Genomic DNA, 13,501 nt, shown 5'->3' on the forward strand with positions numbered 1-13,501 from the left:
CTCAATACATACAATTGTTAAGGGGATGCAGAGCAGAGAAAGACTTTCGTCTTGTTTACATCAGGGTCCCCCATTTTCAATTCATCATAATTACCCCCTACAATTACCCTTATTATGGAAACAAGCATACCCCTAATATAAAAAAAACGCACCAAGTTGACCTGGGTGGATATCCAATTAATTAATCATTATTATAAAAAAAAAAAAAAAAAAAAAAAAAAAAAAAAATCCAGTCCACGACGATTAGATGTCCAAGTAGTATTCGCGCGGTGGCAGAATATGTTCTCTTCTAAATAAACGAACCGCTCGCTCCAAATATCCGATCCATTTGGGACGACGCGCCGCGCGTCAGGCTCGCAGAGCGCAGAGACTCCCAGTGAGAGAGAAGAGATCTGTTCTGTTCTGTTCTGCTGCTGCCGCTGCCCCTTGCGTGAGAGAGAGATCCCTCCCCTTGTGTGTGTGTGTGTGTGTGTGTGTGTGTGTGTGTGTGTGTGTGTGTGTGTGTGTGTGTGTGTGCGTGTGCGTGAGTGTGTGCGTGTGTGTGAGTGTGTCTGTCTCTCTGTGTGTGTGTGTGTGTGTGTGTGTGTGTGTGTGTGTGTGTGTGTGTGTGTGTGTGTGTGCGTGCGTGTGTGCGTGCGTGTGGGGGCGCGCCGGAGTCTCGGGCTGGAGGAGTTGGAGCTGTATTGGGTTGGGCTCTAGTTATAACCGCGGAGGATGTGAGTGTGCGTGCGAGAGAGGCGAGCCCATGCATGATGCGCGCCTCCCTCCCTCTCTGTGGCTCCTCGGCGGGTGTGTGCGCTGCTGGCTGGCTGGCGGCGTGCTGCATGTTTGCGAGGCCGAGAGAGTTGCGTGCGAAGAGCTCGGCATGTCATTCAGAGGAATCCGCGCCACCTGAAACGCGAGGAAGTGAAGGCGACTCAATTGGGTATAAAGCATCGCCGGCCACATCTGCCCCGAGCATTACGCGCTGCTGATGAAAACATCAGCTCGTCCGTCACACAGCGATCGAAGCGCGCAGGACTTATTATTATTATTATATCGCTTTTATTTTTATATTCCGTGGAATAATCATTGTTTCCATTCCATCACTTGAGTCAGTGAGTTGGAGGCTGTCTAGGATATTATTCCCCCAATTTCTCAACTGAATGACATAACAACAGTCACTATACTGGAATTAACTGATACCAACACAGCGTCTTGGTAAGTGCCTGTATTTATATATAGCTAGTAGATATACCGATCATTGACCTAAACTCTTTATGTTATTACAGTCTATTTTTAATGACACGATTTATTTGATCGGTTTTCATGCAGCATGACTTTTGCTCGTCTTTCTTGCACGACTTGCACCATCCCAAATGTTGATGCATAATAATAAGCAAGGTGCAAAGCAACGAATCTCTATTTTTTTTTGGATTGCATGCCTTATTATATCTCAGAAGATACGCATTTGAATATCCCGTATATACTTTCCTGTGGATTATTTCATTTAGCAAAAAACAAGACGTGTGTGAAGTTTACACTTTTTTCTTTTTACAAATGCAATCATCCAAGTGCACATGTTTTCATTATCCTCGACAACAAACATCATAATTTATAACTCTCCTGTGTATGGCCACTCTCTAGATACTGTTCTGTGCTCTCATCATCCCTGGGAAAAAAAAGTTTGTTTTGTGTCACAGCGCACCTGTTACCTACACGGAGCGCAAGAGCATGATCCCTCCAGGAGACTGCATGTACGCGGGCAGGAAGAGGAGGAAGCCCGTCCAGAAACAGTTAAGAAGATCACTTTATAATATTCATGTTCAAACAATGTCTGACCCCCCCCCCCCCCCCAACCCCCTCCCCCTGAACACGCATTTTGGTTGACGCTAGTTCCAGTTTTTAAACTGTTTCAGACCTGAATGAATGAATGAATGAAAACTTTATTTAACAGATTGCAGAATGGGTACAATACAGTACGGCTCAATACATACAATTGTTAAGGGGATGCAGACCTGAGAAAGACGTTTGTCTTGTTTCCATCAGGGTCCCCCATTTTCAATTCATATAGACATATATGACATACATGACATACAGATAGTCAGTACTGCTACATCTATACATTTATGACATACCAGATTTGCAAATACAGTACTGTTTGTGATACAGAAGGAGTCAAGAAAAGGGAGTATATACATTTGACGTAGAAACTGTACATTGGAGGTTGGGTGGGGGGGGGGTTGGGTACATTGGGATATTGACAACCATACTGGGTAATTTACATTGGAGGTGGTTGGGGGGGGGGGGGGGCGGGGGGCACACTGTATAAACAAGTAACACTGTACATTGAGGGGGGGGGGGAGGAGACACTGTACAAACAAACACAATTGTACATTGAACTATTGACAAAACCATACTAGGTAAATGACTGTACATTGGAGGGGGTTGGAATGATTGGGTTAGGATATTTACAGGGGCCAGTGTTGAATTGCAGTCTCCCGTAGGTGTCCCTTGAGAGAGGTTTTGAAAGTGGGTAGTGATCCACATTCCTTTACAGCTTTGGGTAGGGCGTTCCACATTGATGTGGCATAATTGCGAAACGTGTTTAGTCCCTTATTTGAGCCGAATCTGGGTTTGACATGATTTGTGGAGCTCCCTCTGGTGTTGTGATCGTGGTATTCACTGACCTTTGGGAAGTATTTTGACATGTACATGGGTACCTTGGTCGTGTAGTGTATCTTGTAGACCAGGCCCATTGCAAGTTGTTGTACTCTGTCGTCTACTCTAAGCCATCCTAGGTTGTCGAAGTGGGCAGGGGTGAGGTGGGTTCTAGGAGTAAGGTCAAGCAGTAGTCTGACCAGTTTGTTTTGAGATGTTTGTAATTTTGTTTTTAGCGCCTTTGAGGTGCTTTGGTACCATGAGGTGCAAGCATAGTCGTAGTACCCCTGAATGAGTGCTCCTGCCAGAGTCTTCAGGGTGTTCTTGTTTACCAGAGAGGAGATCCGGTACAAGAATCGAGTTCGTTGGTTGACTTTTTTTATTACATTGGATGCCATTTTGTCACAGGAGAGATTAGCCTCTAGGATGGACCCCAGGTAGGTAATTTCATCTTTCCTTGTGACAATATTGTCACCCCTTGTCCTGTTGCTGTCGTTTGATTGATTGATTGATTGATTGAAAACTTTATTAACAGATTGCAGAATGGGTACAATACAGTACAGCTCAATACACACAATTGTTAAGGGGATGCAGACCAGAGAAAGACTTTCGTCTTGTTTACTGCTTTGAAAAAGTGTTGCGGTTGAGCTTCATGTGTCGTGGTGTGGTGGTGGTGTCAACGCCTGATGATCAAAGGCGAACCTTTATCACGTCGACAATGCCTGTTGGCAATTATGTGAAGTCATTGGACAAGGCTTTTAAATGTATATTATTATTATTAGACGTTACTTGGTTCACTTGTTCCTGTTCTCTAAATAATCAAGAATGAACACCAATGATATAACGGGCCTATACCAACTAATGGAGGACATTGTCTATTTGACATCATTATGAACATTTTGATACCGTCTTCTAGTCTATAGATATTGTTGTTTCACACATACACCCTAAATAGAAGATTTTTGCTGTGTTTTTCTGTGAAGCAAACTTCAATTATACTCATGGATAAAGAGTATCCCATGGGGTATATACCATGGTATAATATACCACCCCTTTTGCCCATGGTATAACTGTAATTATGATTTTGTATGAAAACTGTATGATTGTATTGCTTCCATGTGGCAATAATAGAACTCTGAATCTGAATCTGAATCTGAAAAGTGGATGACACATGCGTTTGAAAACACCATGCAGACACCCAAATTTAGGTCCACACTTTGGTTTCCGATATATACGTCGACTTTAGCTGCGAATTATGAAATGGAATTGCTGGTCAAGGCAGAGACAACAGGGTTAGTGGGTTAGTTTGCGTGCGAAGGCTTGTCCGTCTGTCTGCCTCTTCCAAGACAAATGGACACGCACTCTCAAAGGCAGGCACAGAAATCAGACCCCTTCATGACGGACAGAGAACATATGTGGACCGTGTTTAGTTCAGCTGCATGGGAAACGGTCGTACCCCGTTCTGAATAGCTGCATGGACAGTAAACATTTAGGAACCTTTTTTGTAATCCCCTCTCTCTGCCACTGAAAAAGTTGACCCTCCACAGCCTTCACAAAGCCTTCACTGGGGGTTTGCCATCGCCGTCAACCATTCTGATGTTATAGATAGGATCCTTGAACACACAGAACACCCACCATCAGTTAATATAAAAGTTTACTTCACTGAGGAGTATAGAGACATCCTCCTTTTTCGAAAGCTACAAATGGTAACAACGATGAAAGGAACGCCAGCAGATTATCGCGGTATTGGACCTTTGTGATATTAACCGTCACAGCGGTGACTTCCACCTCACCCGATGGCGTGGTGTAAAAAAAAATAAAAAAAAAAGAGAGTTTGACAGCTTGTAGGCAGCAAGGCTCCATTGTGGAGGACAGCCTATACCCTCCCTGTCGGCCCTCGGTCTGCCCGGGTCGGTGTGTGGGAGTCGGGGGAACGCATCTATATACCTCAGTGTCAAGTAGAGGCGATCATCGATTTAGGTGCTATTTGTGGGAAGGAAGACCGTGGTGGTCAGCTCAGCAGCACCTCTCCCCACGTTAGTGTGCGTTCCTCCTCGGGCGCCTTTTTTCTCTATAAGGAGCGTCCTGTGAGCACCGGGAGACAGGCGAGCTTAGTCTGAGGGCGCCTGAGAGAGAGAGAGAGAGAGAGAGAGAGAGAGAGAGAGAGAGAGAGAGAGAGAGAGAGAGAGAGAGAGAGAGAGAGAGAGATCAGTGCACTTTAAATTTCTTTTGGGTTTGACTCCTAAGTGTTGGACTGAGACCGCCAGCCACTGTGTCGCTGACTGTGTGGATGCTCTCTGATGTGGGTCAGGCTGTGTCATTTGGGCTCAATCAGCTTCAAGCTCCCTTCCACTAGATCACATGCAGTGACCACACACCACACTGGTCACTGCATACTCTATACACAGCCTGCCCCATACTCTATACACAGCCTGCCTGCCCCATACTATACACAGCCTGCCCCATACTATACACAGCCTGCCCCATACTATACACAGCCTGCCCTATACTATACACAGCCTGCCCCATACTATACACAGCCTGCCCCATACTATACACAGCCTGCCCCATACTATACACAGCCTGCCCTATACTATACACAGCCAGCCTGCCCCATACTATACACAGCCTGCCCCATACTATACACAGCCTGCCCCATACTATACACAGCCTGCCCCATACTATACACAGCCTGCCCCATACTATACATAGCATACCTTATACTATACACAGCCTACCTTATACTATACACAGCCTACCCCATACTATACACAGCCTACCCCATACTATACACAGCATATCTTATACTATACACAGCCTACCTTATACTATACACAGCCTGCCCCATACTATACACAGCCTGCCTTATACTATACATAGTCTGTATTTATTGTGGGATTGGGAGGTGGGAGGGGGGCGTTTTTGACGTTTTTGATGTTTGATGTCTGTTTCATGTTTGATGTAACCAGTGCTTAACAATCTGTACCGAAAACAATTACCACCAACCATTGTTGTGTGGCATTAAAGTATCTTGTATCTTGTATCTTGTACCTTATACTATACACAGCCTACCCTATACTATACATAGCCTGTCCTATAATATACACAGCCTACCCTATACTATACATAGTCTGTCTACCTTATACTATACACAGCCTACCCTATACTATACATAGCCTGTCCTATAATATACACAGCCTACCCTATACTATACCTACCCTATACTCTATGCAGCCTATCTGATAGTCTACACAGCCCACCCTATATCCATTTAGAATATTTTTTCAACCTGTTTTGTCTGTTTGCACCTACAGTTTAAGAGGTCTTTATAAGGTCAGTATAATGTCAGTATATGGGCCATTTCAAAACTGAAAATCTAACTTATCACCACCACCAACACTATAGGGCTGTCAGAACGAATTTCAAAATGAGAAAAACATACATGAATTTGACATCAAAGTAAAAAAAAAAAAAAAAAAAAAGAAAAAAAAAAAAAAAAAAAAAAAAAATAATAATAATAATAATAATAATAATAATAATAATAATAATAATAATAATAATAATAATAATAATAATAATAATAATAATAATAATAATAATAATAATAATAATAATAATAATAATAATAATAATAATAATAATAAATGAAAATGCATCACTGGTTCTCGTTTCTTTATTGTGATTTTGGAAATGTGCCTGTAATGCAAGCCAATAAATGGGTGTTACAAAGCACATAGCCCAATGCCTGGTGGTTGTTTGATATACTGTAGGTACTACTACCCATAATAACAAATACAACACTGGTCTGAGCCAGAGATGCCATCTGTGAACTTGTCAATGTTAAGCACTTTACACCTGCATTTATGTGGGTATAATAATGTACATTTTATAATTAATATAAAAATGTAATTCAAATGTGCCTCATTTCAGCCTATTCATAGTCAAATGGTATTCTTAGGGACACGTGACACTCAGCCCTAGCCCGACCCTAACACCTCTCCCCTCCGTCCCTCCCGGCCTTTCAGGAAGTCATCAGCGGTGACTGAGAAGACCAACCCGTCCAAGCGGCACCGCGACCGTCTGAATGCCGAGCTGGACCGCCTGGCCAGCCTGCTGCCCTTCCCCTCAGAGGTCATCACCAAGCTGGACAAGCTGTCCGTGCTGCGCCTGGCCGTCTCCTACCTCCGCGTTAAGAGCTTCTTTCAAGGTACTGGAAGCAGAAGGGCTGCTGTTGGTGGCGGTGTCTGTGATGGTGGTGGGGGTTTGGGGAGATGTGCTGGCCTGTGTGAGACGGTCACCTGTGTGTGTGTGTGTGTGTGTGTGTGTGTGTGTGTGTGTGTGTGTGTGTGTGTGTGTGTGTGTGTGTGTGTGTGTGTGTGTGTGTGTGTGTGTGTGTGTGTGTGTGTGTGTGTGTGTGTGTGTGTGTGTGTGTGTGTGTGTGTGTGTGTGTGTGTGTGTGTGTGTGTGTGTGTGTGTGTGTGTGTGTGTGTGTGTGTGTGTGTGTGTGTGTGTGTGTGTGTGTGTGTGTGTGTGTGTGTGTGTGTGTGTGTGTGTGTGTGTGTGTGTGTGTGTGTGTGTGTGTGTGTGTGTGTGTGTGTGTGTGTGTGTGTGGTGAGAGAGGGAAAGAAAGGGGGAAGAGAAGGAGCGCCAGAGAGGGAGTGTGCACTTTCGATCACGCCTGTGTGTGTGTGTGTTGTGTGTTTGCCTCTGTGACTGTGTGTGTGTGTGTCTGTATTTCTGTCATCTGTCATCAATCTATCTACTGGGTTTCTGTCACCTGTCATCAATCTATCTACTGTATTTCTCTATATGTATCTATGTCTCTCTGCATTTCCCCCCCCTTGGACTTGTTATGAGTATGACACAAATATATATCGCAGCGGGGGGGGGGGGGGGCAGTCCCTCTCCGCAGAGGGGGGGGGGCGACGGCGTCGTTGGGCTCATTTGTGCCCCCCGCTCACTGAGTCAGGAGGGACTCCGGAAATCAACTCTGAAGTTGTGACGTTCCCCCCCATAGTGCTTTGTGAACAAGACTCTGTGATATGTAGTGAGGTCTAGTGGTGCGAGATATTAGCTGACGATACATGAGTTAGCCATTTACATTTTCACTTACGTTTTGTCATTTTAGCTGAACGCTTTTATCCAAAGCGACTTACAAGTTCTGTACGACAAGTCAGCAGGATGGGTACAACTCTTTCAGCTGAGTAACAATGCAGAATATGAATATGAATAGAATAGAATAGAATAGAATAGAATAGAATAGAATAGAATAGAATAGAATAGAATAGAATATGAATAGTTACCCTTGCTGCACATGCATTGCTTGCTTCATATCACAGCTGGGCAAATTAATAAATTAACTTTTACATCTCCTGGGAAAAGTAGAATGCCATTTTACGTTCTAATCAAGATGTCAGCCCCCCCCCCCCCCCCAGCAAACAGACTCTCCATTGAAAGTTTGAGAAGTTGGACCGTTTCAACCATATATATAGATATATATATATATATCTATGGTTTCAACAACTTCGGGAGAAGCGTTTGACAAATGAGTGGCCCGGATTTTATGTTTGGGTTCATGTAAAATGCTTCTGAGTAAGTAAAATAAAAAAAATGACATGACGTACCGTCGCCACCCCCGGGAGATCAAACGTTTGTTTCAGTCTATGTTCATTTGCCCGGCTGTGATATATGAAGCAAACAAAGCATGGCGTACATGTACAGCAAGGGTAACTCGTGCATTGTCAGCTACATATACAGCTGTGATATGAATCAAGCAAAGCGTAGCGGTACATACTGTATACAGCTGTGATATGAATCAAGCAAAGTGTAGCGGTACATACTGTATACAGCTGTGATATGAATCAAGCAAAGTGTAGCGGTACATACTGTATACAGCTGTGATATGAATCAAGCAAAGTGTAGCGGTACATACTGTATACAGCTGTGATATGAATCAAGCAAAGTGTAGCGGTACATACTGTATACAGCCAATGAATCAAGCAAAGCGCAGCGTACAGGGCATGTACACACAGTACATATGAAAGCAACACCCTTTGTCTTGTCTCGAGGCCATCGCTCTATAGATGTCGATTATTTCCATATATATATTTCTTTGTACATATTTTAACATATTTTCACCATCTTCTTCTCTCTCTTGGCTCTCTCCTCCGGGCGGTTTGTAACACAAGTATAAAGCATTCTAGGCTGAGTGTGTCAAGTGTGGATGTTTTGGTTTGGCAGCGAGACTGAATTTAAAGAAGGTGTCTGTTGTGATGTTGCACCTCGGGCATTTTGTTTTAGATCACAAGTTAAACCTCCTCTCCGCCCCTCTTTCCCAGCCTCTTAGTTATGTATATATTGGAGAGAAAAAACACAGACACACTTATTACATAATTGTCTTTTGAGAACCTGTACCCCCCCCCCCCTCTCTCTCTCTCTCTCTCTCTCTCTCTCTCTCTCTCTCTCTCTCTCTCTCTCTCTTTCTCTCTCATTCTCTCTCTTTTCTCTCCCTCTGCCCGTTCCTGGCTGCTCAATTATTCCCGGGGAGCTTCTTTTGCTGCTGCCGCTGGCAACCCCCCCTCCCCCCCCCCCCCCGCCTATCCACACTGAAATCAACCCCCCCTCCCCCCTAACCCACACATCAGATAAAAAAACGAAAAAAGAAAATATAAACAAAGCACGCGTTGTCATCTCTTGCCTAGAGGTCAGCGATTGACAACATTACAGATTCTACCTATGAACTTCAATCAGAATCCACTGATCACCGGGGATCATCAATCATCAAATCGCTCAGGCTTCCTCCGCTGTCTCGCTCAGTCCTCAGCTCCAAAGACTCTTTGCAAAACGTTGCAGTGTCGTTAATCTCCACCACTTATCTCCGCCCACACTTGGCACGGCACCTGCCAGGCACCTGGGTCGGAGGTGTACTGTGGTTTCATGCAGATTTCACGTACGCCCCAGTCACCTAGGCCAGAGCAGGCATTAGCTTAGCCATCACGCACAGCTATAGTGCAGGTGGTAATCAGACTCGTTAAACATGCCTCTGGGATCATCACGCACGGCAGAAAGGTCAGCTCCGGGTCAGACCTGCGGGTCACGCAGGGCAGAGAGAACAGCTCTGACTGAGACCAGGGGTCATCATGCAGGGCAGAGAGGTCAGCTCCGGGTCATACCTGCGGGTCACGCAGGGCAGAGAGAACAGCTCTGACTGAGACCAGGGGTCATCATGCAGGGCAGAGAGGTCAGCTCCGGGTCAGATCTGCCGGTCATGCAGGGCAGAGAGGTCAGCTCTGGGTCACACCAGGGGTCATGGAGGGCAGAAAGGTCAGCTCTGGGTCAGACCAGGGGTCACACGGGGCAGAGAGAGTAGCTCTGGCTCACACCAGGGGTCATGCAGGGCAGAGAGGTCAGCTCTGGCTCACACCAGGGGTCATGCAGGGCAGAGAGGTCAGCTCTGGCTCACACCAGGGGTCATGGAGGGCAGAGAGGTCAGCTCTGGGTCAGACCTGCGGGTCACACAGGGCAGAGAGGTCAGCTCTGGGTCACACCAGGGGTCACATGGGGCAGAGAGAGTAGCTCTGGCTCACACCAGGGGTCATGGAGGGCAGAGAGGTCAGCTGTGGGTCACACCAGGGGTCATGCAGGGCATAGAGGTCAGCTCTGGGTCAGAACTGTGGGTCACACAGGGCAGAAAGGTCAGCTCTGACTGAGACCAGGGGGTCTGGCTCATAAGAGAGGTACCATTATGTCAGGTACCAGGACCTTCGGTCAACTTACCTGCAATTTCAAGCATTCAGGATGTTAATAGACACTGAGTGCTGTTCAGTGACTAGCGACAGAGCAGTCGCTGTTAAATAAATTTTTTATTATTACAAAAGGAACTAAGGCTCCTGAACATAATTCTCATTGGGGATTTTAAACTTCTTATACGCAATATTGAAAGGGCATCCATGCTGGGGTTCTTGTTTTTGCTCTTAATTTCTCTCTTAGACTTTTAGTTGTGTTCCTTGTCTTGTATTTGTCTGGAACTTGTTTTATGTATTTTATTATGTTTGTTTGGTGGATCAAGTCGCTCTTGTAAATGAGACTCAATGAGATTTTTACCTGTATAAATAAAGGTTTGAACTTAATATGTTGTTTACTTCTTCAAATTGAACATATTAATTTATATGACAACCGGCTTGCATACCAGAACTTCTTTCTTTCTTTCTTTCTTTCTTTCTTTCTTTCTTTCTTTCTTTCTTTCTTTCTTTCTTTCTTTCTTTCTTTCTTTCTTTCTTTCTTTCTTTCTTTCTTTCTTTCTTTCTTTCTTTCTTTCTTTCTTTCTTTCTTTCTTTCTTTCTTTCTTTCTTGTAGATGTTCAATCGTTCTAAAATGTTCAATTGAAAGTGAATTAAGCTCAACTGTAACAAGAAATCGTCATTGGATTTGAAAGAAATATAAAACATAAACATAAAAGTGGAGATTTTGTCATCCAGTGTGAAACCGTTGCTCCAGATCCAAACAGTATCCATATGGCGTGCGAGTGTTGCTGCCTTTATTTGCCTAATATTTAGCTTTTGTCCGACTATTTTGTTCATATGAAAGCCTGTTATTTGACCCCTATTTACATCTACTGTAGATTCAATGCAGGCGTAGACAGTGAGTGTGTTTACATTCACATAGTATTCAGGATATTCAAGTCTTTTTTGAGTGAACACATGTGTCTGTAGACGTCATATCCGCCGGACAAAATTATTTGGAATATTCAGTTTTGCCCACGTCGGCTCTACTGGGATATTTGTGACCAGGATATGAAGATGCATATGAAGAGCTTATCCTGATTATGACTAATAACCAGGGTATGAAGTGTTAGCAGGAATGTCGTGTGACTGTATTCACTGAGGGAGAACATTTGGCCGCAGCTATTTTAAATGTCTATTTTGTACGTATCGGTATGTCAACGACCAGTGATCTCAACGACAGAGCCATTCCTGTTGTGTCTGTGGTTTGTTCTGCGACATATCTGTTACATATACCAGTTTATAGCCTTCCTTTTGATGCTTAATCAGATTAATTACAGTTGTAGAACATCAGGGCGTTGGTTGTCTGTGATCCCCATCCCTCTGTGATCCACGCCCCCTCCCCTCCCTCCTCCCTCTGTGATCCACGCCCCCTCCCCTCCCTCCTCCCTCTGTGATCCACGTCTCCTCCCCTCCCTCCTCCCTCTGTGATCCACGCCCCCCTCCTGTCCCTCTTCCCTCTGTGATCCACACCCCCTCCCCTCCCTCCTCCCTCTGTGATCCACGCCCCCTCCCCTCCCTCCTCCCTCTGTGATCCACGCCCCCCTCCCCTCCCTCCTCCCTCTGTGATCCACGCCCCCCTCCCCTCCCTCTTCCCTCTGTGATCCACGCCCCCCTCCCCTCCCTCCTCCCTCTGTGATCCACGCCCCCCTCCCGTCCCTCCTCCCTCTGTGATCCACACCCCCCTCCCCTCCCTCCCTCTGTGATCCACGCCCCCTCCCCTCCCTCCTCCCTCTGTGATCCACGCCCCCTCCCGTCCCTCCTCCCTCTGTGATCCACGCCCCCCTCCCGTCCCTCCTCCCTCTGTGATCCACGCCCCCTCCCGTCCCTCCTCCCTCTGTGATCCACGCCCCCTCCCCTCCCTCCTCCCTCTGTGATCCACGCCCCCCTCCCGTCCCTCCTCCCTCTGTGATCCACGCCCCCTCCCTTCCCTCCTCCCTCTGTGATCCACGCCCCCTCCCCTCCCTCCTCCCTCTGTGATCCACGCCCCCTCCCCTCCCTCCTCCCTCTGTGATCCACGCCCCCCTCCCGTCCCTCCTCCCTCTGTGATCCACGCCCCCTCCCTTCCCTCCTCCCTCTGTGATCCACGCCCCCTCCCGTCCCTCCTCTCTCTGTGATCCACGCCCCCTCCCCTCCCTCCTCCCTCTGTGATCCACGCCCCCCTCCCGTCCCTCCTCCCTCTGTGATCCACGCCCCCTCCCGTCCCTCCTCCATCTGTGATCCACGCCCCCTCCCCTCCCTCCTCCCTCTGTGATCCACGCCCCCCTCCCGTCCCTCCTCCCTCTGTGATCCACGCCCCCTCCCGTCCCTCCTCCCTCTGTGATCCACGCCCCCTCCCCTCCCTCCTCCCTCTGTGATCCACGCCCCCTCCCGTCCCTCCTCCCTCTGTGATCCACGCCCCCTCCCGTCCCTCCTCCCTCTGTGATCCACGCCCCCTCCCGTCCCTCCTCCCTCTGTGATCCACGCCCCCTCCCGTCCCTCCTCCCTCTGTGATCCACGCCCCCTCCCGTCCCTCCTCCCTCTGTGATCCACGCCCCCTCCCGTCCCGGGAGCCACAGAAACCCGAAACGGAGAATCCAAAGTCCAAAAAAAAAGCACGGGTAAAACTGGACCATACAGATCTTTTGGACGTGTGGGTTCCAAGTCACTCTGACCTTTGATACAAAGATCAAGACGCCACTGAAAAATCTGGTGCTTATTTTCGGATGATTCACCCGCTGGCTTCTAGTGTGTCTGAAAACACCATATAAGCTGAAGAAACATTTGACTAAAAGGCTGTGCTGAAAGGTTTTCGTGATATGATACAGTATCTGAGGAAGAATTCCTCTTCTTCCCTTTTTAGACGCCCTGTTAAGGCACAATAGAGCAGCTTTTCAGGGGGGGGGGAAACTAAAACCTTTCAGGAAAATAATGCACCTTAGATGTTAGGGGGCATTTTAGTCAGACGTTGTGACCCACATGGGCTTACGTAGGTGTTTTCAGCAGCAACCTTTTCAAAGATTATGAACAAAAGAAGCGACTTGATTTTTGTATCGAGGCAAGAGAGACTGACGGTACGGTCCTTTCAAAAGTATTTTCTG

The 13,501-nt window shown here is 46.6% G+C and overlaps 1 protein-coding gene across 1 annotated transcript in view; it reads left to right on the forward strand.

The window, feature by feature from the left end:
- The first annotated feature begins 896 nt into the window (after positions 1 to 896).
- Positions 897 to 13,501, forward strand: part of LOC311237790 (uncharacterized protein) — a 68,426-nt gene continuing 55,821 nt past the window's right edge. Inside the window, exons 1-4 of the mRNA XM_084325768.1 lie at positions 897 to 1,200; positions 1,683 to 1,775; positions 6,666 to 6,847; positions 10,108 to 10,334. Coding sequence (XP_084181894.1) covers positions 1,714 to 1,775; positions 6,666 to 6,847; positions 10,108 to 10,334 — 471 coding nt within the window. The 5' untranslated portion in view covers positions 897 to 1,200; positions 1,683 to 1,713. The remainder of the gene's footprint in view (positions 1,201 to 1,682; positions 1,776 to 6,665; positions 6,848 to 10,107; positions 10,335 to 13,501) is intronic.

Source organism: Notolepis coatsorum, assembly GCF_963971535.1.
Source record: "Notolepis coatsorum genome assembly, chromosome: 12".
Taxonomy (NCBI): Eukaryota; Metazoa; Chordata; class Actinopteri; order Aulopiformes; family Paralepididae; genus Notolepis; species Notolepis coatsorum.